Consider the following 26,720-nt stretch of genomic DNA (forward strand, 5'->3'; position numbering starts at 1 on the left):
AGGGAACACCGCTGGACCAAATGGCCCAATTTTCTTCAACAAATATAATTCAGAGAGAAGAAAAAAGGGAGCAGTGGTGGGGGGGTGTTGGGGGGGGGACCTGTAGATTAATAGAGGCTTTTGTTATGTCAATCAATTGCAATCTATGGACCTGATTCAAATAAACTTTACAAAATGATGAAGCTTTGAGACAACTAGAAATTGGAACACTTCCTAGATGTTTGATGTTATTAGGAACAGGCTTTAGTGAGGCTTTCAGAGTCACTGAAAAGAAGAATCCAGGCTGGGCATGGTGGCTCATACCTGTAATCCCAACACTCTGGGAGTCTGAGGTGGGAGGATCACTTGAGGCCAAGAGTTTGAGACCAGCCTGGGTAACATAGCGAGCCCCATCTCTACAAAAAATTTAAGCTGGGTGCAGTGGCTCATGCCTGTAATCCCAGCACTTTGGGAGGTCAAGGTGGACAGGTCCCTTAAGCCCAGGAGTTTGAGACCAGCCTGGGCAACATGGTGAAACCCCATTTCTACAAAAAATACAAAAATTAGCTGGGCATGGTGGCACATGCCTATAGTCCAAGCTACTCAGGGGACTGAGCCCAGGAGGTTGAAGCTGCAGTGAGCCATGATCAAACCACTGCACACTAGCCTGGTGACAGAGTAAGACCCTGTCTCAAAAAAAAAAAAAAAAAAAATTAAAAAGAAGAGCCAATTGTAATAAGGATAATCTTACATCAGGAAGCTGAGAGGCTGCTGCTCAGACACTAGGCCTGGGACCAGGACAGCCCACCCAGCCTGGCTCCAGCAGCAGCCCCAACATGGCCACATCTGGAATGTGATGGATGAGATGGCCAGGCAGAGACACTGTGTCATCTGTGGAGTAGCCCCTGAGCCCTGCCTGCGTGTCCTATGGTGAGAGAGGAGAAGGAAAGGGTGAGGTGTGCACCCCACCCCACCACTTCCTTGCCCTTATTATAGCCTAGGGCCCCGGAAAAGAGGACAGTGGCACCCACCTTCTGGCAGTGTGGGCAGGGGAAGTTGTGAGTGGCCGTCTGCAGGTGGTGCTCCAGGGCCTCAGGGGTGGAGTATTTGTTGACACATTTGACACACCTAAGTGGAAGGAGCAGGAGAGGTGAGGGAGGAAACACAGCAGGCATAGGAAGCAGCCCCCAGGCCACCCCAGGCCAACATTAGGAGGCAACATCCTAGAGTTAATTCATTCCAAATCCATCCACTCTTCTCAACTGCCACTGCCTGTCCTCATCTGAACGCCATCGTCTCTTCCTCGGACTTGTGCAGTAGCCTCCTCACTGGCCACCCTGCCCCTGCCTTGCCTCCTATAGTCCATTCTCCACAGGGTGGCCAGGGGCACCTTTAAAAATGAAACTCAGGCTGAGCACATTGGCTCACACCAGTAATCCCAATGCTTTGGGAGGCCAAGGTGAGAGGATTGTTTGAGACCAGGAGTTCAAGATCAGCCTGGGCAACATGGCAAGACACCTATCCCTATGAAAAATTTAAAAATTAGCTAGATGTGGTGGCTTCCCAGCTACTCAAGAGGCTAAGGCAGGAGGATCGCTTAAGCCCAGGGGTTTGAGGTTACAGTGAGCCATGATTATGCCACTACACTCCAGCCTGGGTAACAGAAAGAGAACCTGTCTCTATTTAAAAAAGACAAAAAAAAAAAAAAAAAAGGCCTGGTGCGGTGGCTCATACCTGTAATCCCAGCACTTTGGGAGGCCGAGGCAGGCAGATCACCTGAGGTCAGGAGTTTGAGACCAGCCTGGCCAACATGATGAAACCCCGTCTCTCTACTAAAAATACAAAAATTAGCCAGGCGTGGTAGCGTGGACCTGTGATCCCAGCTACTCAGGAGGCTGAGGCAGGAGAATCACTTAAACCCAGGACGCAGAGGTTGCAGTGAGCCGAGATCGCACCACTGCACTCCAGCCTGGGCGGCAGAGTGAGACTCTGTCTCAAAAAAGAAACAAACAAAAAAAGTAAGTCAGACTATGCCACACCATTGCTTAACCCACCTCCCACCTTGGCCTACAAGGCCCTGTGGTCTGACCCACTCCCACCTCTCAGACCTCATCCTTCTCCTCTCTCCACCTCACTCACTCTGCTCCAGCCACCCTGGCCTCCTTGACCTACCTTGAACACACCAGGCTCATTCCCACCTCAGCGCCTTGGCACTGGCTGTTCCTGTTCCCTGGAACACTCTTCCCCAAGTCTTCCCCAGGCAGTGCCTTCTCATCCTTCATGTCTCAGCTCAAATGTCACCTCCCCAAAGAGGCCCTCCTGGCCACCCTGTCTCAAGTTGCCCCCTACCATGCACTCCCAGCCACTCCCTATTACATCACTCAGTTTTATTCTCTTACCACTTCTTACCTGGAATTATTTATTATTTGCTTACTTGGTTATTATCTGTCTCCTCCACTAGCAAGTGGTCACATCTTGCCCATTCACAAGCTGCTCCAGCACCAGTGAGAACTGTTACAATTAAAGAGTAATGTAACAAGTGCCTTCCCATTTTCTGACCCTCTGGGCCTCCTCATTCAAAAAATGGGGTGTAGAGTCCCAAACAGACCTGCCTGTCATTCATTCTTACGACTGTCACATGGCTGGGGCCAGTGCCTCACGCCTGTAATCCCAGCACTTTGGGAGGCCGAGGTGGGTGGATTACCTGAGGTCAGGAGTTCAAGACCAGCCTGGTCAATATGGTGAACCCTGTTTCTACTAAAAATACAAACATTAGCCAGGCGTGGTGGCACCTGCCTGTAACCCCCAGCTACTCAGGAGGCTGAGGCAGGAGAATCGCTTGAACCTGGGAGATGCAGGTTGCAGTGAGCTGAGATCACGCTACTGCACTCCAGCCTGGCGATAGAGTGAGACTCCATCCAAAAAAAAAAAAAGGAGAGAGATTGTCACAGAGTCTGACATAGTTTGTATCTGTGTCCCCACCTAAATCTCATGTTGAATATAATCCCCAGTGCTGGAGGTGAGTTCTGGTGGAGGTGATTGGATTCATGGGGGTGGATTTCTCATGAATGGTTTAAGACCATCCCCTTGGTGCATCCTCAGGATAGTGAGTGAGTTCTTGTGAGATCTAGCGTGTTAAAAGTGTATGGCGCCTCCCTCTCTCTCTATCTGGCTCCTGTTCTGGCCATGTGACATGTCTACTCCCCCTTCTCCTCCTGCCATGAGTAAAAGCCTCCTGAGGCCTCCCAGAGGCAAGATCTGCTAGCTCAGACACTATACTTCCTGTACAGCCTGCTGAACTGTGAGTCAAATACGCCTCTTTTCTTATAATTACCCCAGTCTCAGGTATTTCTTTATAGCCGTGTGGAAACGGCCTAACACGGAGTCAAAAACACAACTGTGCCAAACAGCCTCATAAACATGTCCTCACAACAGCAGTCTCAGGCCACCAGCCCACTCTGAAGGGAGAAAAGACACCACCATCTCCCCATCATGAAAACATGTCCCAGCTAAGGAAGAAAGGGTATTATCAGACAAAAAAAGAAAAGAAAAAAGAAAACATTTGCCAGCATATTGACCTGTTTACAATGAGTTATCAGTGAGGAATGTCACAGGTAGGTCAACAATTCAAACCAAACAAAAAGGCAGGCTGTGTAGAGTACTGCCTGTGGGAAACCCCGGGCAGGCTGCACCTGCAAAGGGCCCAGGGGAGCCCCACAGACCGCACTCTGAAACTACACACTAGCCAGGCGCACTCTGAAACCACACACTAGCCAGGCGCGGTGGCTCACGCCTGTAATCCCAGCACTTTGGGAGGCCAAGGTGGGCTGATCACTTAAGGTCAGGATTCGAGACCAACCTGGCCAACATGGAGAAATGCTTCTCTACTAAAAATACAAAAATTAGCCAGGTGTGGTGGCTCACACCTGTAATCCCAACTACTCGGGAGGCTGAGGCACAAGAATCACTTGAACCCAGGAGGGCAGAGGTTGCGGTGAGCCAAGATCATGCCACTGGCACTTCAGCCTGGTGACGGAGAGAGACTCTGTCTCAAAAAATAAAAAAGAAAAAGAAAGAAACCACATACTAAATGCCCTCCAGCAGCAAGAAAGGGAAGGTGGGTGGGAGCAGAGGTACCAGGAGGGCAAGACTTAACTAGCTGGTGAGTGGGGAAAGGACAGAATCTCACAGGCTTCAGGGGCTGGGGTTTGGGGGAGACATAGGTTGTGTCAGAGATAGTTTTACCAATAGCCAGGAAAATTAAAATCTCCTGCCAGAAACAGCACCTGAATGAAGTCATCCAAGTAACATCACCAGTAATGGAGCAAATCAACATCACATGCCTCCTGATATGACACACGGAGGAGGACACATATTTGTTGTGACATTCCCAACAAAGTGCATGCCCTGAATTTGAATTTAATCATAGGGTAAAATCAGGCAAACCTGAACTGAGGACATTCTACAGAATAACCTGTCTAACTCTTCAGAAATATCAAGGTCTCAAAAAGACAAAGACAGAAGGAGGAACTGTTCCAGCTTATAGGACACGAGAGGAGATGAGAGAGACATGACAACTGAATTCAACATGTGATTCTGGTTCAAAAAAAACTTTTTTTTCTTTTTCTCTAAAGCACGTTATTAAACAATTGAAAATTCTGAATAAGGCCTGTAATAGATTAATAGAATTGTATTGAATATTAACTTCCTGATTTCTTTTTCTTTTCTTTTTTTTTTTTAGACAGAGTCTGCTCTGCTACCCAGGCTGGAGTGCAGTGGCCCGATCTCGGCTCACTGCAACTTCGGTCTCCCAGGTTCAAGGGATTCTCCTGCCTCAGCCTCCAAGTAACTGGGAATACAGGTGGCCCGCCACCACACCCTGCAATTTTTTATATTTTTAGTAGATATGGCATTTCGCCCATGTTGGCCGGCTGGCCCAAACTCCTGACTTCAGGTGATCCGCCCACCTCAGCCTCCCAAAGTGTGGGATTACAGGCATGAGCCACCGCGCCTGGCCTGATTTTTTTTTTTTTTTTTTTTTTTTTGAGATAGGGTCTCACTCTGTCCTTCAGGCGGGAGTGCAATGGTGCTATCTCCGCTCACTGCAACCTGTACCTCCCGGGCTAAAGCAATTCTTCTGCCTCAGCCTCCTGAGCAGCTGAGACCACGGGCATAGCTACCATGCCCGGCTCTTTTTTTTTTTTTTTTTTTTTTTTTAAAGACGGGGTTTTGCCACGTAGTCCAGGTTGGTCCTCAAACTTCTGGGCTCAAGCAATCTGTCCACCTCAGCCTCCCAAAGTGCTGGAATTACAGGCATGAGCCACCACACAGAGCCCACTTCCTGATTTGGTAACTATAGTACACTGCGCTTATGGAAGAGGTTATCTTTGTTTTAGGAAATACAGGCCAGTGTGGGGCTCACGCCTGTAATCCCAGCACTTTGGGAAGGCCAGGCAGGAGGATCACTGAGGCCAGGAGTTCAAAGACCACCTGGGCAACACAGTAAGACCCTGTCTCTACAAACAAACAAACAAAAAAATTTAGCCAGGAGTGATGGTGCCTGCCTGTAGTCCTAGCTACTGGGGAGGCTGAGGCAAGGCGACCACACCTGTGAATAAGCTGATGCACTCTAGCCTGGACAAACACAGTGAGACTCTGTCTCTAAAAAAATAAAAATTGGCCAGGTGTGTGGCTCACACCTATAATCCCAGACCTTTGGGAGAACAAGGCAGGTGGATCGCCTGAGCCCAGGAGTTCCAGACCATCTGTCAACATGGTGAAATTCCATCTTTATAAAAAATAAAAAATTAGCTGGGCCTGTGGCACACACCTGTGATCCCAGCTACTCAGGAGGCTGAGCTGAGGATTGCTTGAGCCCAGGAGGCGAAAGCTGCAGTAAGCTGTGATCACGCCACTGCACTCTAGCCTGGGTGACAGAGTGAGACCCTGTCTCAAAATAAAAAAAAAGGCCAGGTGCAGTGGCTCATGCCTGTAATCCCAGCACTTGGGAGGCCAACGCAGGAGGATCACTTGAGCCCGGGAGTTTAGGACAAGCCTGAGCAACATGGCAAAACCCTGTTGTACGAAAAATTACAAAAAAAAAATTAGGCCAGGCGCAGTGGCTCACGCTTGTAATCCCAGCACTTTGGGAGGCCGAGGCGGGCAGATCACGAGGTCAGGAGATTGAGGCCATCCTGGCTAACATGGTGAAACCCCGTCTCTACTAAAAATACAAAAAAATTAGCTGGGCGTGGGGCGGGCGCCTGTAGTCCCAGCTACTTGGGCGGCTGAGGCAGGAGAATGGCGTGAACCTGGGAGGCGGAGCTTGCAGTGAGCTGAGATTGCGCCACTGCACTCCAGCCTGGTGACAGAGCGAGACTCCGTCTCAAAAAAAAAAAAAAAAATTAGACGGGCATGGTGGTGCACGCTTGTAGTCCCAGCTACCCAGAAGGCTGAGGTGGGAGAATCACCTGAGCCTGGGAGGTCAAGGGTCAAGGCTACAGTGAGCCATGATCATGCCACTGCATTCCAGCCTTGGCGACAGAGTGAGACCCTGTCTCTAAACAAAAAATTAATTAATTATATTAAAATTAAAATAAACACATAAGTTAAATTCGTGAAACAAAGGAAAGCTTTACAACACAGATATTGAAGGCCAGGCATGGTGGCTCATGCCTGTAATCCTAGTACTTTGGGAGGCTGAGGAGGGTGGATTGCTTGAGCCTTGGAGTTCTAGGCCAGCCTGGGCATTATAGCAAGACCCTGTCTCTACAAAAAATACCTAAATTTGCTGGCAGTGGTGGCACACACCTGTAGTCCCAGCTACTCAGGAGGCTGAGGGGGACGGATTGTTTGAGCCAGGGAGGTCAAGGCTACAGCGAGCCATGATTGTGCCACTGTACTCCAGCCTGGGTGACAGAGCAAGATCCTGTCTCAAAAATCAACCTATCAATAATAAAATTATGACAAATAAAAGGTTTAAAAAGAACACTTTTTGAAAATGATTGCCCGTGATATGGGGAAGTGGGTCACAGTGGATGGAGAATTCCTATTCACTCTATGCCCTGTGATAGTTTCAAAATATTGCACTGTATACATATAATTAGTTTTTGAAGTAGATAATTAATCTTTAAAAAAAAAAAAAAAAAAAAAGACCGGGCACGGTGGCTCACGCCTGTAATCCTAGCACTTTGGGAGGCCAAAGCGGGCGAATCACGAGGTCAGGAGATGGAGACCATCCTGGCCTAACACAGTGAAACCCTGTCTCTACCAAAAATACAAAAAATTAGCAGGGCATGGTGGCAGGTGCCTTGTAGTCCCAGCTACTAGAAAGGCTGAGGCAGGAGAATCACTTGAACCTGGGAGGCGAAGGTTGTAGTGAGCTGAGATCCCGCCATTGCACTCCAGCCTGGATGACAGAGCGAGACTCCGTCTCAGAAAAAAAAAAAAAAAAAAACCCTTTGAACTCTGACCTGCAAAATCACTTCTAGGAACTTACAAAAAAAGCAAAGATGTACTTCCAAAGTTGTTCCCTGTATAATTGTTATACTAATGACAAACTGAAAGTAACCACATTAACCAACAATGGGAAATGACATAAGTAAATCACAGTACATCCATGCACAATGGAATACTAAGTAGCTGTTTAAAGAATGAGACAGGTCTATTGTTGCTGAAATGCAAAGATGTCCATAATACTGATGTTTTTGTTTTTCCCCGAGACAGGGTCTCACGAGTGCAGTGGCATGATCACGGCTCACTGTAGCCTTGAACTCCTGGACTCAAGCAATCCAGCTCAGCCTCCCAGGTAACTGGGACTACAGGCACATGCCACCATGCCTGGCTAATCTTTGTATTTTTTGTACAGGCAAGGTTTCACCACGTTGCTCAGGCTGGTTTTGAACTCCTGGCCTCAAGTGATCTGCCTGCCTCGGCCTCCCACAGTGCTAGGATTACAGGCATAAGCCACTGTGCCCAGCTGTGTTACTATTTTAAGTGAAAAAGTTTTAAGTGATAAAACCACATGTACAGTGATCCCATTAAATCAGTCTGTTTGTTGGACATTGCACTACAGGAAGACAGAGTGATGAATTTCACCAAATTCAGTGACTGTATTTGGGACCACCTGACTCAAATATAGTCTGTGATATTTATATCTGTATCCATATCTGTAAACATACTACACATATATACCAAAGGATATCCACCAAGAGGTAATAGTACAGTGGCGATCTCTGGGTGACAGTTTTGGTTTTTTGTTTTTGTGTGGGTTTTTACAAAATTCTTTTCTCTGCATTGAACATTGACTTTTGCAATTAAGGGGAAAAAAATCAATAAATCTTATTTTTCTTTTTTTTCTTTTGAGACAGAGTCTCTCTCTCTGTCACCCAGGCTGGAATGCAGTGGCATGATCTTGGCTCACCACAACCTCCACCTCCCGAGTTCGAGCGATTCTCCTGCCTCAGGCTCCACAGTGGCTGGGACTACAGGAGTGTGCCACCACACCCAGCTAATTTTTGTTTTTTGTTTGTTTGTTTGTTTGTTAGTAGAGACAGGGTTTCACCATGTTGGCCAGGCTGTTCTCAAACTCCTGACCTCAAGTGATCTGCCCTCCTCGGCCTCCCAAAGTGCTGGGATTACAAGAGTGAGCCACCGCACCCAGCCAGATCTTATTTTTTAAAAGGAAATATTAAACATATAGTAAAGATGTAGTGGCATGACTAAAAGTCATTTGAGAGGTTTGGGGAAAGTACACATAGGCAGGCCAAGGCAATGTGGCTGACAGGGAACAGAAACCAGAATGACAGGGCTTGGACCTCTAAAGATATGAAGCCACTCAAGATCTACAGCCACTCAAATGTCACTATGAGAGAGAATCAACTCTCATGGTGTATAAGCCACTGTTATTTGAGGTCTCTACTGCGTGCAGCCAAATGTCTACTTAAATAACACAAATAATAATAATTGTAGCAATAACATTTATTGAGTACCTACTATGTACCAGGTACCATGTCTAAGAGCCTCAGCCTTGCCTTACTTGATCCTTATAAATAATCCAATAGGGCAGGCACTACTGTGATCCCCATTTCACAGAGGAGAAAACTGAGGCTCAGAGTGGCTGAATACCTTGCCCAAGGTCATCCACTGGATTTGCAGTCAAGACAGGATTTAAGCACAGGCCAATGGCTCCAGAACCTTTATCATTACCCATGACACCATTCCACCTTCAGGCCATTCAAACGGGGGCCTGGCTCATTGGGCCTTACTTTTGGGACAGGGCAACAGCTCCAATGTCTACAAAAGGCCACTGGCACTATGACCCTGCAAGGGGACTGCACAGGGACATCAGCATTGGGCTCAACCTTCAACCTGCAAACTCCAAGACCAGGGCTATGAGGCTTCCAAGATCTCACACTAGGATTCAAATCTAAACTCTGCTGATGTTGTTACTCTGGTGGGCAGGTCACTTCTCTTGAACCTCAGTGTCTTCATCTTCAAAATGGGGAGAATACCACCTACCTCCCAGGACTGCAGGGATTCATGTCACTAAAGGCAAAGCTTGGCACAGAGCAGGTGCTTCCTTCCCTTTACTTGGCATCTCACTCCAGAGTCACACAGCCACAGGAACTCACAGATAATCCACAAATCGGAAGGGCAAGAGCCAAAGAAAATTTATCAAGTGCAAATGGGAATAAGTCATCACTGCCAGAAATCTCTGCCCCTTGGCTGGCCAAAGCTTTGCCTGGCTTCCCTGCCTCTCTTGCCCCATTTCCCAGAGTCTTGGGGGCAAGTTACCCTACACCCCATTTCTTGAGTTCTAGTTCCTCTGCCAACTTCTCAGAGCTCTTGTGATTTCTACGCAGCCCTTCATGGCTTGGCCCCACTTTTTCCCATAGGCCCCATCTAAACATCTCCCTCCCGCTTCCACTCTACATAACAGTCATTCTATTAACACATCACTTGCTATTGTATTTTAAACTTGCAGTTCCTCCTGCTAGGAACACACTCCATCCATTGTCTACCTGGCAAACTCCTATTCATCCTTCAAAACCCAGTTCAGATGTCACTGCTCTTGGGACAGCTTCTGTAGCCTGCCTCCCCTGTGGTATTTCTATACCTTATAAACATACATGATAGCATTTTATCAACTGATAGGGTACATTTGTTTACACACCTGTCACCCTGAGCAGCCCATGCATTTTAAGCTCAAGGTATTTACTTATCTCTGAAGCCCAGAAGTTTCACCCAGGAGTTACAGGGCCCTCATTAATAGAAACACCAAATCTCTGCAGGTACAAGTTTGTACAGAGAAGCAAAAACCATTGTAATGGGAAAATATTTGCTAATGAACTGGAAGGAGGCGCCACACAAACACCACTCCTGGCCTTTTGCTACCATCTACCCCCATGGGCTTTGTGAGGCAGGTGCTCCCAGATGATGCAGGCAAATGCACAGCAAAATGACTGCAGATGGGGGATTTCACGACATCATCAAAGTGATGTTGCACATCTGCAAATAACACCATCAACAAAGGAGGACCCGGCAAGCAGACCAGAAAACAACTGAGGCAGAGAAACTCAACAAGGATGATCAGAGGTCAATAGCTCCAAAGAGAACGACGTGAAGATCTTTTTTTTTTTTTTTTTTTTTAAGACAAGCGTCTCTATCTCCCAGGCTGAGTGCAGTGGCACAATGATGGCTCACAGCAGACTTAACCTCCTGGGCTCAAGCCATCCTCCCATCTCAGCTTCCTGAGTAGCTGGGACTACAGGTGCGTGCCACCACACCTGGCTAATTTTTCTATTTTTTTGAGACAAGGTCTTGCTATGTTGCCCAAACTGGTTTCAAACTCCTGGGCTCAAGCCATCTCCCACCTCAGCCTCTCCAAATGCTAGGATTACAGGCATGAGCCACTGTGCCCTGCTTTAACGTGAAGATCTAAGGATAAAAAGCATGTTGCAAAACTGAGGAAGCCTTTAGTCATTTCTGCCAAAGGGACCCTCTTCATGACCACAATGGAAGACTGAAGTGATATAAATGATTATCAGAATAAATTACCCTAATAAAATCCATACCTGATCCATTCCTTGTTCATTCTAAGAATCATCATATAGGCTGGGCACAGTGGCTCACGCCTGTAATCTTAGCATTTTGGGAGGCTAAGGTGGGAGGTTCACTTGAGTCCAGGAATTCAAGACCAGCCTGAGCAACATGGCGAAACCCTGTCTCTACAAAAAATACAAAAATTAGCTGGGCGTGGTGGCACATGCCTGTTAGTCCCAGCTACTCAGGTGGCTGAGGTGGGAAGATCACCTGAGCCTGGTGAGGCTGTAGTGAGCTGTGATGGTGCCACTGGACTCCAACCTGGGGCAACAAAGCAAAACCCCATCTCAAAGAAAAAAATAAAATAAAAATAGGAATCAGCATATAGCTTCAACTTTAACCTAGATCTTATAGATTATAAAACAAATGAATATTATTATTATTATTTTTTTTTTTTTTGAGACAGAGTCTCGCTCTGTCGCCCAGGCTGGAGTGCAGTGACGCAATCTCGGCTCACTGCAAGCTCCGCCTCCCGGGTTCACGCCATTCTCCTGCCTCAGCCTCTGAGTAGCTGGGACTACAGGCGCCCGCCACCACGCCCAGCTAATTTTTTTTGTATTTTTAGTAGAGACGGGGTTTCACCGTGTTAGCCAGGATGGTCTCCATCTCCTGACCTCGTGATCTGCCCGCCTCAGCCTCCCAAGGTGCTGGGATTACAGGTGTGAGCCACCGCGCCCGGCCAATTGTTCATTTAAAAATGTATTTTATTTTGTAGAGATGGGGTCTCATTATGTTGCCAGGCTGGTCTCGAACTCCTGGCCTCCTTCTGCCTTGGCCTTCCAAAGTACTGGGGTTACAGATGTGGGCCACCACACCCTGCCCATTCTTTTTTCATTGTTAAGGACTGGTGTACTGCTTTGACTGTAAGCTAAATTTTGTAGATTACGAGACAAAATAATACTGTTATAATTGTTTAGTTTGGAATAAAATGCTCAAACCTTTTCCCACTGTGAACAAGGAAATACAGGTTCCTCTTTTTAAGGATTTTTTTTTTTGGGAAAAATGTCTGCCAAGGCATAAGAATAAGGAGAGCCAGCATCCTTTCTTCCACCAGTGCCAAAGCCCAGAACCCACTCTGCCAGTCTGGACCCCAGCCAGGAGCCTCGGTTTCTCCTTTCAAATATCTCACTGGTCCTGAGCAGTCAGAACCACCAAGGCCACAGGCCCTGGGCTCCCTGCCCACCCACCCCTCCACCCAGGGAGAAGGAAGCAGGAGGCACTTACTTGTAGACGGTGTTGTCCTTCTTGGGGCTGTGCTGTGGCAGGAGGCTGTGGGAGTACTGGTGCACGCCTAGGTCGTACAGCGAGGGAAGTCCTTGCCGCAGAGGTGGCAACGGTAGCTCAGCTCTTCCTGGTGGCTCTTGATGTGCTCCAGAAATGTGTCAAGCTTTGGGAACGTCTGGGCACAGCTTTTGACCACACACTTGTACACCTTGAGGGAAGACGCTGGGCAGGTGACAGGAGGCAGGAGAGCTTCCTCCACTGCAGCCCCTGGCCTGTGGCATTGGCCTTGGACACTTCTGGTAGATGATCTGACCACTGCTCCCTCTGCCCCCCTGCTGCTACTGGATCCCAGGGTTTTTATTCATTCATTCATTCATTTTTGAGACAGAGTCTCACTCTGTCGCCCAGGCTGGAGTGCAGTGGTACAATCTCGGCTCACTGCAACCTCCATTTCCCAGGTTCAAGCAATTCTCCTGCCTCAGCCTCCCCAGTAGCTGGGATTACAGGCACGCACCACCATGCCCAGCTAATTTTTGGATTTTTAGTACAGACGGGGGTTTCACCACATTGGCCAGGCTGGTCTCGAACTCCTGACCTCAAGTGATCCACCCACCTTGGCCTCCCAAAGTGGTGGGATTACAGGATGAGCCACTGTGCCCAGCCCCTTGTTTTACTTTGATTAGAGGGTTCCCTCCTCTCAGCCAGTCATGATGGCCCTACTACCCTTCCCTCAGGCTCTGTGTGGCATAGGTATATTTAGAAAAATTATTCAAGACCTGGAAATACAGTGAAAAGATGATAGTGTATACCCTTTCAATGTCATCCTGGAATAGCGGCTCTCAAACTGGAGCAGACCTCAGAATTACAGGTTGCTGAGGGCTGTGCCCCCACCACCCCTCCCACCCCCCCGCCACCCCTCCCACCCCCCACCACCTCTCCACCCCCTCCTCAGCCCTGAGAAATCTGACTTAGCTGGTCTGAATATGTGCATCACTAATGAGGAATCCTCCGGGGGTGCTGGTGCTGCTGGCCTGGGACTTTGAGAACTGCTGTCTAAGGAGCCTGCCTACAGCTGGCCCACAGTCATCACACTCTCTACGGGATGTGGCTACTTCTGACTACTTTCCATTGATTAGAACTCTACAGTTAAATGTTAATTTGTTAATTTGTAAAAATCTAATCCAACGTAATTGATTTTTGTCAGGTAGAGAAGATAACCCCAAAGATCACAGGTTTTGTTGTCTTGCAGGACATTAACCAGATTTGTATGTAATTTGACAATCTGACTTCAGTATCTCTTTTTTCATTGACAGTTATTAGGCATAGCTATCCGTGGCCTCTGTTGAACAGGCTTTGTCTTCCTTTGGGTTCCCTCACTAATGAGTTAAGTAAAATTCTGACTCACTTTCAGGCCTCATTTGTATGAGAAGTATGTTTTTAACATCTTGAAAATTATACTTTGATAAATAGTACATAAGTCCTGGTTGCCTACACCATATCATGCACTCCTTCTACCTAACAAAGTGAACCCTGATTTGCTCAGAATAGCAACATACCTAGTTAAAACACTTGATCCAGGCCGGGCGCGGTGGCTCATGCCTGTGACCCTAAATGCTGGGAGGCCAAGGCAGGCAGATCAATTGAGCCCAGGAGTTCGAGACCAGCCTGGCCAACATGATGAAACCCCATCTCTACTAAAAGCATAAAAATTAGCCAGGTGTAGTGGTGCATGCATGTAATCCCAGCTACTCAAGAGGCTGAGGCAGGAGAATCCCTTGAACCCGGGAGGCAGCGGTTACAGTGAGCTGAGATCAAGCCACTGCACTCCAGCCTGGGTGACAGAGTGAGACTCTGTCTAAAAAAACAAAAAACAAAAAAACGGGCTGGGCGCAGTGGCTCACACCTGTAATCCCAACACTCTGGGAGGCTGAGGTGGGTGGATCACTTGAGGTAGGGAATTCGAGACCAGCCTGGCCAACATGGTAAAACCCTGTCTCTACTAAAAATACAAAAATTAGCTGGGTGTGGTGGGGGGCACCTGTAATCCTAGCTACTCGGGAGGCTGAGGCAGGAGAATCCCTTGAACGTGGGAGGCAGAGGTTGCAGTGAGCCGAGATCATGCCATTGCACTCCAGCCTGGGCGACAGAGTGAGACTCTGTCTCGGGAAAAAAAAAAAAAAAAAAAAACACTTGATCCTGGTTCCCTTGCATCTAGTGTCAGCCATGTGACTCCTTTCTAGCCAACGATATACAGTCAGTAGTCTTTGAGGACAGCATCACTTCCAGAACACAAAGGCAAAAGCTTCCCAGGAGAAATTCCCTCTGCTTTCTGTTTATCTTGACTGGAATACACATGTGATGGATGGAGACATAGCAGCCATCCTTCAACCTTGAGGATGAAGCCCATAAGCTAAGAATGGCAGATCAGACAGCTAGAAGCCTGAGTCTACGGTGACATATCTGACCTGCTCTATACAAGCCCAACACTGCCTACTTAGGGATTTCTTCTTTGAATTTCTTTGATGTGAGAGAAATAAAACCCTATGAAGCCAGTTTTCTATCATTTGTAGCATAATAATGCATTCTCAAATGATAGAGCACATGTACTGGGTTTCACCAAAAAGAGATCTAAAAAGTGCTTCTAGGAAAAGCTTTCTTCCTCCTATAAAAGATACAGAAGAGATAACCCCTTTTGGCTCACACATAACAGTGGGTCTGGATCGGTGCCTAGAAAGGTGACCACCGGCCAGACGCGGTGGCTCATGCCTATAATCCTAGCACTTTGGGAGGCCAAGCGGGCGAATCACTTGAGATCAGGAGTTCAAGACCAGCCTGGCCAACATGGAGGTGGAGGTTGCAGTGAGCTGTGATCACACCACCGCACTCCAGCCTGGTCGGAAGAGTAAAACCGTCTCAAAAAAAAAAAAAAGTTATCACCATCCCAGGACAGGAGTACAAGGTGAGCCATCAGGAGAGGTCAAGGCCATACCCTGAGATGGCAGAGACCAGAGCTGGAAAGACACAGGGTCCTTATGCTGGGTGGAGTCAGCTGTCTCAGGTCTGGAGGTGAGTCAAAGTTTTCTGTGATTTGCCCCAAAGGTAACCTTACTTCATCATTCCCCTGCTAGGAATCTAACCTGGGGGGAATAGAGCCGTGGAAGGTCTGACTCACTGGTTCCTACCCCTTTCTAGGCAGCATTCGAGACCCCAGCACCAGTGAAAGGTCGCGACTGGTGTGGCGTGGGCCCCCGCTGCCACCACCCACCTACCTGCTCATTCTTATGCTGGGTCATGTGAGACTTGAGCTGGAAGTAGGTGCTGAATTTGCTGGGGCAGAATTGGCACAGGTAGGAGCTGTCGATGAGGACCACCTGCTTGGGCTCCGGCTTGTCGCCCTCTTCCTCACTGGCTGTGGGCAAGGCCTGGGGCTGTGGTGCACCCGGCAGGGGCTGGCCCAACCCTATGGAGAAAGCCAGGGAAGTCAGGACAAGGAGCCAGCCAATTCAGGAAGGACACACAGAACCCCTACTCTGTGCTCCTCTGTGTTCACCTGGCACCTGCTACTCACTTTGGGTCGGACTCTGTGCTTAAGGTGCTGCACTCACACTCAGCCGCTGTGCACTGGTACGGCCATTCCCAGGCTCAAATACAGAAATGCTTCCTTTCTGAGTGAGAAACAGCTGCTCCCTCAAGCCTCCCCTCTCTGGCCTTCCCCTCAGACACTGTAGACCTCTCCACGATTGTTAAAAATTCTAAACACCATCCTAGTTGTACTCCTAATGCCTCCCCAGTCCCCTCTTCTAATTGTAATCATCTGGCTGGGTGAGATGGCTCACACCTGTAATCCCAGCACTTCGGGAGGTCAAGGCGGATGGATCACTTGAGGTCAGAAGTTCGAGATCAGCCTTCCCAACATGGTGAAAGCCCATCTCCACTAACAATACAAAAATTAGCCAGGCGTGCTGGAGGGTGCCTATAATCCCAGCTACACAGGAGGCTGAGGCAGGAGAATCACTGGAACCTTAGAGGCAGAGGCTGCAGTGAGCAGAGATTGTGCCACTGCACTCCAGCCTGGGTGACAGAGTGAGATTCTGTCTCAAAAAATAATAATAATAATTGTAATCATCAGCCGGGTGTGGTGGCTCATGCCTGTAATCCCAGCACTTTGGGAGGCCAAGGCGAACGGATCACCTGAGTTCAGGAGTTCGAGACCAGCCTGGCCAACATGGTGAAACCCCGTCTCTACTAAAAATACAAAAAAATTATCTGGGCATGGTGGCGCACACCTGTAATCCCAGCTACTTGGAAGGCTGAGGCAGAAGAATTGTTTGAACCCGGAAGGTGGAGGTTGCAGTGAGCCAATATTGCGCCATTGCACTCCAGCCTGGGCAACAAGAGTGAGACTCCATTTCAAACAAACAAACAAACAAAAATGTAATCATCTGTTTCATCATCCTTCCTTCACTACACTGTTCCTCACTTTCCTTGACATCAGGGGCCTCTGGCCTCTGGCCTCATCCCTGCAGGCCCAGTGGCCTGGCACATAGTATGCCTCTATAAATGTTTGCTAAATGGTTAAAACTTTGGTGCTAGACACTAAAGGAGTTTCAGAAGAAATGGAAGAAATGATTTATTCTTTAGGGCCGTGTGGTGGCTCATTCCTATAATCCCAGCACTTTAGTAGGCCGAGGAAGGAGGATCCCTTGAACCCAGGAGTTCAAGACCAGCCTCGGCAACATAATGAGATGCCATCTCTACAAAAAATAAACAAAATAGCTGGGCATGGTTGCATGTGCCGGTGGTCCCACCTACCCAGGAAGCTGAGGGGGGAGGATCACTTGAGCCCGGGAGGTTGAGGTTGCAGGGAGCCACCATCATGCCATTGCACTCCAGCCTGGGTGACAGAGCAAGATCTTGTCTCAAAAGAAAATTTTTTTTAAAGAAAAAAAAAAGAGTTCACAAGAACTCAGAGGGCACACAGTAGGGCTAGTTCCAACAGGAAGCCTGAAGGAAGGTCAGATAAAAGTGGCCACACATTGCTTTCCCAGCAAAACACTCCCTTCATTACCTAGCACGTGACTGGCATTGCTCACCCTTGGGGCTACATGGGAATGGCTTAGACTCTGGCCTTACACTATCCAATAAAGTGGTCCTGAGCCACATGTGGCTACTGAGAACTTGAAATGTGGTGCCAGGCATGATGGCTCACACCTATAATTCCAGCACTTTGGGAGGCTGAGGTGAGAGGATCACTTGAGCTCAGGAGTTTGAGACCAGCCTGGGCAACAAAGCAAGAACCTGTCTCTACAAAAAAAAAATTTTTAACAATTAGCCAGGCGCAGTGGTGCACCCCCGTCCCAGCTACTTATGAGGCTGAGGAGGGAGGATCACTTGAGTCCAGGAGTTCGAGGCAACAATGAGTTATGATTGCACCACTGAACTCCAGTCTGAGGTGACAGAATGAGACCCTAACTAAAAAACAAAACAAAAAACAGAAAGAAATGTGTCCAGTCCATATCCAGATGTGCTATAAGTGTATATATCTGCTGGATTTCAAAAATTTATTAAAAAAAGAATATAAAGTATATTTAATCTTCACATTATATGTTAAAATAATAATGTTAATATTTCGGGTTAAATACCAGGAGGTGGAGGTTGCATTGAGCCAAGATGGCACCACTGCACTCCAGCCTGGGCAACGGAGCAAGACTCCATCGCAAAAAAAAAAAAAAAAAAAAAAAAAAAAAAAAAAATATATATACATATACACACACACACATATATATATATACACACACACACATATATATACACATACATATACACACATATGGTTAAGTAAGATATATCATTAAAATTAATTTGATCTTTTTAAAAATTGTTTTTAATGTAGCTACTAGAAAATTTTATTTCATTTATTTATTTAAGACTATTTTTGCCACTAAAGACAGAACTTATATATTTTTGTTTAAATAGAGATGGGGGCCGGGCGTGGTGGCTCATGTCTGTAATCCCAGCACTTTGGGAGGCCGAGGCGGGCGGATCACGAGGTCAGGAGATGGAGACCATCCTGGCTAGCACGGTGAAACCCCGTCTCTACTAAAAATACAAAAAATTAGCCGGGCGTGGTGGCAGGCGCCTGTAGTCCCAGCTACTCGGGAGGCTGAGGCAGGAGAATGGCATGAACCCGGGAGGCGGAGCTTGCAGGGAGCGGAGATCGCACCACTGCACTCCAGCCTGGGCGACAGAGCGAGAGTCCGCCTCAAAAAAAAAAAAAAATAGAAATGGGGTTTTACCATATTGCCCAGGCTGATCTTGAACTCCTGAGCTCAACAGATCCTCTCACCTCAGCCTCCCAAAGTGCTGGGATTACAGGCGTGAGCCACCATGCACAGCTGAACAATTTAAATTATATAGTATGCTGTTCATACTATATTTCTGTTGGGCAGCACTGCTCTAAACCTAGTAAGTTCTCAGTCCTCATGCAAGAAAGAAACTAAATCAATATCAAGGATAGGAGCATTAGCTCAGGAACAAATGATGAGAATCCCACATGTATAAAGAGATTTGGAGACCAACTAACCATGGAGGTCAAATAGCTTTCGACTTCTGATCAACTACAGTGACTGCCTGGAGCAACATATAGAAAACAGATTCTGAGCAGGGATGGTGAGGGAAGGCAAGGGTTGAAAAACTACCTGTTAGCTAGGCACGGTGGCTCACGTCCGTAATCCCAGCACTTTGGGAGGCCAAGGTGGGTGGATCACTTGAGGTCAGGAGTTCGAGACCAGCCTGGCCAACATGGTGAAGCTGTCTCTACTAAAAATACGAAAATTAGCCAGGTGTGGTAAAGGGCACCTGTATTCCCAGCTACTCGGGAGGCTAAGGCAGGAGGATCACTTGAGCCTGGAAGGCAGAGGTTGCAGTGAGCTGATAGCACTACTGCACTCCAGCTTGGATGGCAGAGTGAGACTCTGTCTCAAAAAAAGAAAAAAAAAAAGAAAAACTACCTGTTGGTACAATGTCTAGTATTTGGGTGATGGGTTCACTAGAAGCCCAGCCACCACCATTATGCATCTAATACCCATGTAACAAACAAGTACATGTACCCTCTAAATCTAAAATTTTAAAAATAAACATAACTTAAACATAGAAAAGGTAATGCAGTGTGCTATGATTTTACAATGGCAACAATGTCACTAGATGACAGAAATTTTCCAGCTCCATTATAATCTTATGGGACCACTGTCACATATGCCATCTGTTACTCATGGAAACATCCTTACATAGCATGTGACTGTATTACTATGGTGGCTGTCAAATGGTTATTTTCTAATTTAATCATCATTTCTACTTTTATCAGTTCACTTTTACTGTAAGAAAGGGCTTTCTTTAAATGTGGCACATATATACCATAGAATACTATGCAGCCACAAAGAATAATGAGTTCATGTCCTTTGCAGGGTCATGGATGAAGCTGGAAACCATCATTCTCAGCAAGCTAACACAGGAACAGAAAACCAAACACCGTATGTTCTCACTCATAGGTGGGAGTTGAACGATGAGAACACATGGACACAGGGAGGGGAACATCACACACCAGGGCCTGTCGGGGGGCTGGGGACAAGGGGAGGGAGAGCATTAGGACAAACACCTAATGCATGCGGGGCCTAAAACCTAGATGATGGGTTGATATGTGCAGCAAACCACCATGGCACACGTATACCTATGTAACAAACCTGCATGTTCTGCACATGTATCCCAGAACTTAGAGTAAAAAAAAAAAAAAAAAAAGGCTTTATTTTATCCCCTATTTATTTATTCATTCATTTATTGTAACAGTATGGGCTCATAAATTTTTATTTTATAGTAGTCTCCCCTTACTTGCAGTTTTACTTTCCATGATTTCAATTACCCAAAGTCAACCATGGTCTGAAAATATTAAATAGAAAATTCCAGAAATAATTCATAAGTTAAAAAAAAAAGATTCTGAGGTGAGAGCCACGCTCAGCAAGAAATGGGTAAGTGATTGAATAGTGATGTCTGCCGTGGGTACAGTATTACAGTAATGCCACACATGTTGTATGTTTGTCATCCTTCCTTTCATCTTATGCCATATTTTATAGATAAAGGTAGATTGAAGCCCAGAGAGGTCATGGGGGTTGCCCAAGGTCACACAGCTAGCAATAAAACCTGTGAAGCGGCAGAAGAGAGGTGTGGGGAGCATGGCGTTCCCTACTTCCACCCACCTGCGTTTTCCTCGTCCTCCTGCCTGCTGGGGTTCAGGGCCATGACCTGTACAGTCACAGAGTTTCGAGACACGGTTCCACCACTGTGTCCTGGAGGCCACACCTTGTGGGTCTGCATGTGTTTCTTAACATTAGACTTCTGGGCAAAGGCACGGCCACATGCAATGCACTGGAAGGGCTTCTCACCAGTGTGGCTGTGGAAGACAAGCTTGTCAGTGCCCTCCTGCAGAAATGGGGACAAGGCCTCAGCCCAGGAGCTCACAGCCACAAGGAAGGCCCAGAAAGAACATCCAGATGCCACTTGCCACATTCTGACACCACGGGGACGAGCCCCCTCGCTGAGGCAGGCAAACCAGAGATGGAAAGACCCTGGGTTCCGGGTCACATTACTGAGCTGCTCATCAACAAACCCTGGAGCCGCCCTCCTCTGGCCATCTCATACCATGAGAGAACATTTCCTAATTGTTCAAGCCCATTTAAATGAGGACTTCTGGCCTGGCACAGTAGTTCACGCCAGTAATCCCAGCACTTTGGGAAGCCAAGGCAGGTGGATCACTTGAGGTCAGGAGTTCGAGACCAGCCTGGCCAACATGGTGAAACTCTCTCTGTACTAAAAATACAAAAATTAACTGGGTGTGGTGGTGGGCATCTATAATCCCAGCTACTCAGGAGGCTGAGGCAGGAGAATCGCTTGAACCCAGGAGGCGGAGGTTGCAGTGAGCCAAGATTGCGCCACTGCACTCCAGCCTGGGTGACAGAGTGAGACTCCATCTCAAAAATAAATAGGGACGTCTGTCATTTGAAGGAGAAAACATTCGAGTTGTCACAGCATAGCACTTGTACCACAGTTTAACATTTTTCTTCCAATCAACTCACTTTTTTAAAACTTAAAATAATTTTATGGCTCACATATGTAATTCTAGCACTTTGGGAATCTGAGGTGGAAGGATCACTTAAGCCCAGCAGTTGGAGGTTACAATGAGCTATGATCATGCCACTGCACTCCAGCCTGGATGACAGAGTGAGACCTTGTCTCTAAAAATAAAATAAATGAAAATAAAATAATCTTTAAAAAAAAGCTTCCTTTTGTTATTCTATGTGGAAAACCACTTGTCATAAAGTAACAAAAAAAAAAAAAATGCAAGATCTAGGGCTATACTGTCCCATGAGGTAGACATAAGCCATATGGGTCTATTTAAATTTAAATTCAAGCCCGGCATGGTGGCTCACACCTGTAATCCCAGCACTTTGGAAAGCTGAGACGGGAGAATCGCTTGAGCTCAGGAGTTCAAGACCAGCCTGGGCAACATGATGAAACCCTGTTTCTACAAAAAATGCAAAAATTAGGTAGGTGTGGTGGAGCGAGCCTGTGGTCTCAGCTACTTAGGAGGCTGAGGTAGGAGGATTGCTTGAGCCTGGGAGGTTGAGGCTGCAGTGAGCCGAGATTGCACCACTGCATTCCAGCCTGGGCAACAGAGCAAGACCCTGTCTCAAAAAAGAAAAAAAAATTAAATTCATTAAAATAAAATAAAATACAAAATTCAGTTTCTCAGTCTCACTAGCCACATTCCAAGTGCTCAGCAGCCATGTATAGTCAGTAGCTACCATACTGGACAGCACCAGTTTGAGCATTTCTTTTTTTTTTTTTTTTTTTTTTTTTTGAGACGGAGTCTCGCTCTGTCGCCCAGGCTGGAGTGCAGTGGCGCAATCTCGGCTCACTGCAAGCTCCGCCTCCCGGGTTCACGCCATTCTCCTGCCTCAGCCTCTCCGAGTAGCTGGGACTACAGGCGCCCGCCACGATGCCCAGCTAATTTTTTTTCTATTTTTAGTAGAGACGGGGTTTCACCGTGGTCTCGATCTCCTGACCTCGTGATCCGCCTGCCTCGGCCTCCCAAAGTGCTGGGATTACAAGCGTGAGCCACCGCGCCCGGCCGAGCATTTCTTTTTTTTTTGTTTTTTGAGACAGAGTCTCACTCTGTCACCCAGGCTGGAGTGCACTGGCACGATCTCGGCTCACTGCAATCTCCGCCTCCTGGGTTCAAGGGATTCTCCTGTCTCAGCCTCCAGAGTAGCTGGGACTACAAGCACCCACCACCATGCCCAACTAATTTTTGTATTTTTAGTAGAGACGGGGTTTCACCATGTTGGCCAGGGTGGTCTTGAACCCCTGACCTCAAGTGATCCACCCACCTCAGCCTCCCAAAGTGCTAGGATTACAGGCATGAGCCACCGCGCCCAGCCCAATTCGAGCATTTCTATCGCTACAGAAAGTTCTATTGGACAGCGACAGCACTCGTGTAGACCAGTTCTCAACTGAAGCCAGTTTTGCCCTCCAGGGAACATTTGGCATTTTTGATTGTCACAGCTGTAGCTGCAGTACCACTAGCATCTAATAGTTAGAGGCCAGGGATGCTCCTAAACATTTCACGATGTGCAGGTCAGCTCCCTACAGGAAAGAATGATGTGACCCCAGATCCAAAATGTCAGTAGTGCCAAAGCTGAAAAACCCTGGTCTAGATAGAAGCTGTTGCCAGCCATGGCTGGAATGTGAGATTTGTTCTCTCTCTCTCTGTCTCTCTCTCCCTCTCTCTCTCTCTCCTTCTGTTATAAGAGATGAGCATGTATACCAAAGGTGTTAAAGACCAAATTATACCAAACTGAGGTTTTCTCTATGACTCCCTAAGGACTGAAATTGCAAAGGGAATAACTTTCCCACTACATTTTTCAGAACTTTTCAACCCCATATCCATGAACCACCAAAAATCATCTCATCAGCCGGGCGCAGTGGCTCACACCTGTAGTTCCAGCACTTTGGGAGGCCGAGGCGGGTGGATCACCTGAGGTTGGGAGTTCGAGACCAGCCTGACCAACATGGAGAAATCCCATCTCTACTAAAAATACAAAATTAGCCGGGCGTGGTGGTGCATGCCTGTAATCCCAGCTACTTGGGAGGCTGAGGCAGTGGAATCACATGAACCCAGGAGTCAGAGGTTGCAGTGAGCCGGGATCGCACCATTGCACTCCAACCTGGGCAACAAGAGTGAAACTCAGTCTCAAAAACAAAAAAAAAAAATCATCTCATGTACCAGTGCATCTCACTGTGTGAGAAATGCTGAACAAGCCCACCCTCCCCTTCCACAGATGGAAAAACTAAGGCCCAGAAGGGATTACTGCATGGTTAGTCTGGAGTGAGCAGAGAGCTCACAGAGTCCTATTTGCAGAGTATGGCAGCCCTGGTAGGCCAGCCTGTTCTGCAGAGGGGAGGCCTGAGACAGCACTAACACATCTGTGAAGCCCCTCTTGGTTCAGTGCTTTTCTTCCCCTACACGGCCCATCCCTGACCTTCCCAGTCTCTATGGGCAGGTCCCACAGCTTTCACAGGTCCCTCCCACAGCCTCTGAGATAGAAGAGGGAAAACCACCCGACCTGGACTACAGCCTGAACACGCAAGTGCAGCCTGGGTCACCCCACAGGCTAGGGGCTGAGAAGGGAGTCGCGTTTCCAGCACAGATGGTCCCAGCCACACCTGCCCAGGAGCCACCTGCCTCACCACGCATGTGTACCTTCGGATGTGCTGCTGCAGGTCAAAGTTTTTGGTGAATGACTTGTCACAGTATGAGCACTTGAGTTTCTGGGCCTTTGGCTTCCCTGCAGCTGAAAGACAAGTGGAAGGAGGGGACAATGAGGCTAGGGGTGCAGCTCAGGGTACCAAGGGCAGCCTCTGGCTACTGTATCTGAGCCAGACAATGTGTACCCCAGGGAAGTCTATGCCCATGCACAGGCCAGGGAGGAGACATGGGAGAGCTTCACAGGGCCTGGAGAGGAACGCCCAGGACATGCTCCAGCTGGGAAAGCAAGACGAATCCTTCAAAGGCTCCCCTCTGCCCTACAATCAAATCCACCCTCTTTGCCATGGCCCACAGCACTCTGTATCCCCTCACTCCTGACAACCTCATCATTCTCTCCATCCAGCTGCCGTGGACTCCTAGCTAACCTTGCTAACCTTAAAAGACTTCAAGCATGTTCCTGCCTCCGGGCCTTTGCACCTGCTGTTCCCCCTTGCCTGGAATGCTTGTCCCACAGATACCCACATGAATAGGTGGAATCATTTTCCAGCCTCTCCCTAGTTATTCGCAATCATAAGACCCATTAACCTCCTTCCTGGAGCAACCCAGAAATATTTATTTATTTATTCCCTGTCTGTCTCTTCCATTAAACTGAAGGCAGAAGGAATCATAGACCAAGAGACTAGATTCCAGTGCCTGACATGGGGCCTGGCACACAGATGCTCAATACATCATTGTGGAAGGAAGGAAGGGGAGGAGTAGTTGACTGGAAAGCTGCTGAAAATTTTTCAATTTCTATCCTCTCCATCTGCTGCCTGCTCTGACACCACCTCCCACCCCATACTTAGCATCTGCATTAGGATGGCAGATACTACTGCTTGCCTAATATCCACTCTCTCCTTCTTCACTCCTCACAAATCCCATAATGGGAGTATCAATGTCCCTAGCCAAAACAGACATTTCCCAGCTTCTCTTGCAGCTAGGTATGGCCATGTGACTAAGTTTTCATCAATGAGATATGGGCAAAAATATCAAACAGAACTTCTAGAAGCTGGGAGAAGCCCCTTTTATCCTTCTCTTTCCCTTCTTGTTACTGCCTGGAATATTAAAGTGATGACTGGAGCTCCAGCAGCCATCTTAGACAATGAGGCACCAGGATAACTGATACCATGTTCTGGAGGTGGTGGAAACAGAAAGATAGAAGAAACGAGGGTGCCTGGTGCCCATGCAGTCACATGATCCCCAGATTGTCTGGCTTTGGCCTTGACTTACACATGAGAGAAAGAAAATTCTATCATTTTGAAGTCATTGCTATTTTGAATTTTCTATTACATGCAACCAAACTTGAACTACCATAAAAGGGAAGACCAGAACCAAGCAGCTTGTGGATTGGCCAATGTTGAGGAAAGATGCCCATGGCAGGCTGGGGGCCCACCTTCCGGGAGTCCCCTGGCACCTTTAGCCCGTCGGGTCTTCAGCATTGGTGGAGAGTCAAAGGTGGCCACCGTGCCCCCGGTAGCGCTGGTCATGGGGGCAGCGGGGTTTGGTCCTTTGGGTTTGAATCCCTGTTTGCCAGGGCTGTACACTGTGGGGGTGGGATATACTGGAGGCTCCACACACTGGTTTGGCACCTAGAAGGACAACACAGTCAGGGAAAAAGCCCTGCCAGGGGAGGGGAAGAGCTCCCAGCCAGGGGCACTCTCCCTGCCTCCCTGGTTGACCTCAGCCACTCTCCCCTACATCACCATTACAGCCCCTCCACCTGGCCCGGTCACCCAAGCCACTCCCAAGCCCCCTTAGAACTTCATGAAGCCAGGAGGCCAGAACAGCTATGGAGCCAGGCTGCCTGGGTTCAAATCTTGACTCTTCCACTTAGCACCGAAGTGACCTTAGGCATCTTTTTAATTTCTGCCTCAGTTTCCACATCTGTAAAATGGGACTCATCATAGTACCCCTCTCATGCAGTTACTGTGATGATTAAATGAAGTAACATATTAAGGGCTTAGAACAGTGACTGGCACAGAGTGAGCACGCAATACACATTAGCTGTTATTATTTGCCATGTCTATTCTTATCAGTGGTACTTTGCCAGCATAAGAGAACTAGGTGGCTGGACATGGTGGCTCACATCTGTAATCTCAGCACTTTGGGAGACCAAGGTGGGCAGATCACCTAAGGTCAGGAGTTTGAGACCAGCCTGGCCAACATGGTGAAACCCCGTCTCTACTAAAAATACCAAAATTAGCCAGGCATGGTGGTGTGTGCCTATAATCCCAGCTACTCAGGAGACTAAGGCAGGAGAATCACTTGAGCCTGGGAGGCGGAGGTTGCGGTGGGCCGAGATCGCGCCACTGCACTCCAGCCTGGGCGATGGAGTGAGACTCTGTCTCAAAAAAAAAAAAAAAAAAGAGAGAACCAGGAAGTCAGAGGGGTCTGTGCTCCCCCAGCTGCTCCACTTCCTGACTGACACTACCCAATGCCAGAGTAGCAGGCTTCTCTTCACTGAGAACTGAAGCCACAAGAAATTACCAAATGAATTCTGAGGCATTCAGATTTTTCTTGCTCTATTGCCCAGGCTGGAATGCAATCATGTGATCTT

At 47.7% G+C, this 26,720-nt stretch overlaps 1 protein-coding gene across 3 annotated transcripts in view; it reads right to left on the reverse strand.

The window, feature by feature from the left end:
* The window catches only part of ZNF341 (zinc finger protein 341), an 83,600-nt gene that overhangs the window by 31,114 nt on the left and 25,766 nt on the right, over positions 1-26,720 (reverse strand). For 2 of the 3 annotated variants that reach the window (XM_030826480.1, XM_030826482.1), the window contains 4 exons: positions 25,557-25,752; positions 24,119-24,209; positions 20,556-20,749; positions 15,576-15,766 (listed from right to left, as the gene is read on the reverse strand). In XM_030826480.1, coding sequence (XP_030682340.1) covers positions 15,576-15,766; positions 20,556-20,749; positions 24,119-24,209; positions 25,557-25,752 — 672 coding nt within the window. The remainder of the gene's footprint in view (positions 1-15,575; positions 15,767-20,555; positions 20,750-24,118; positions 24,210-25,556; positions 25,753-26,720) is intronic. The other variant, XM_030826481.1, reaches the window with a different exon arrangement.

This window comes from Nomascus leucogenys, chromosome 13, assembly GCF_006542625.1.
Source record: "Nomascus leucogenys isolate Asia chromosome 13, Asia_NLE_v1, whole genome shotgun sequence".
NCBI classification, from domain to species: domain Eukaryota; kingdom Metazoa; phylum Chordata; class Mammalia; order Primates; family Hylobatidae; genus Nomascus; species Nomascus leucogenys.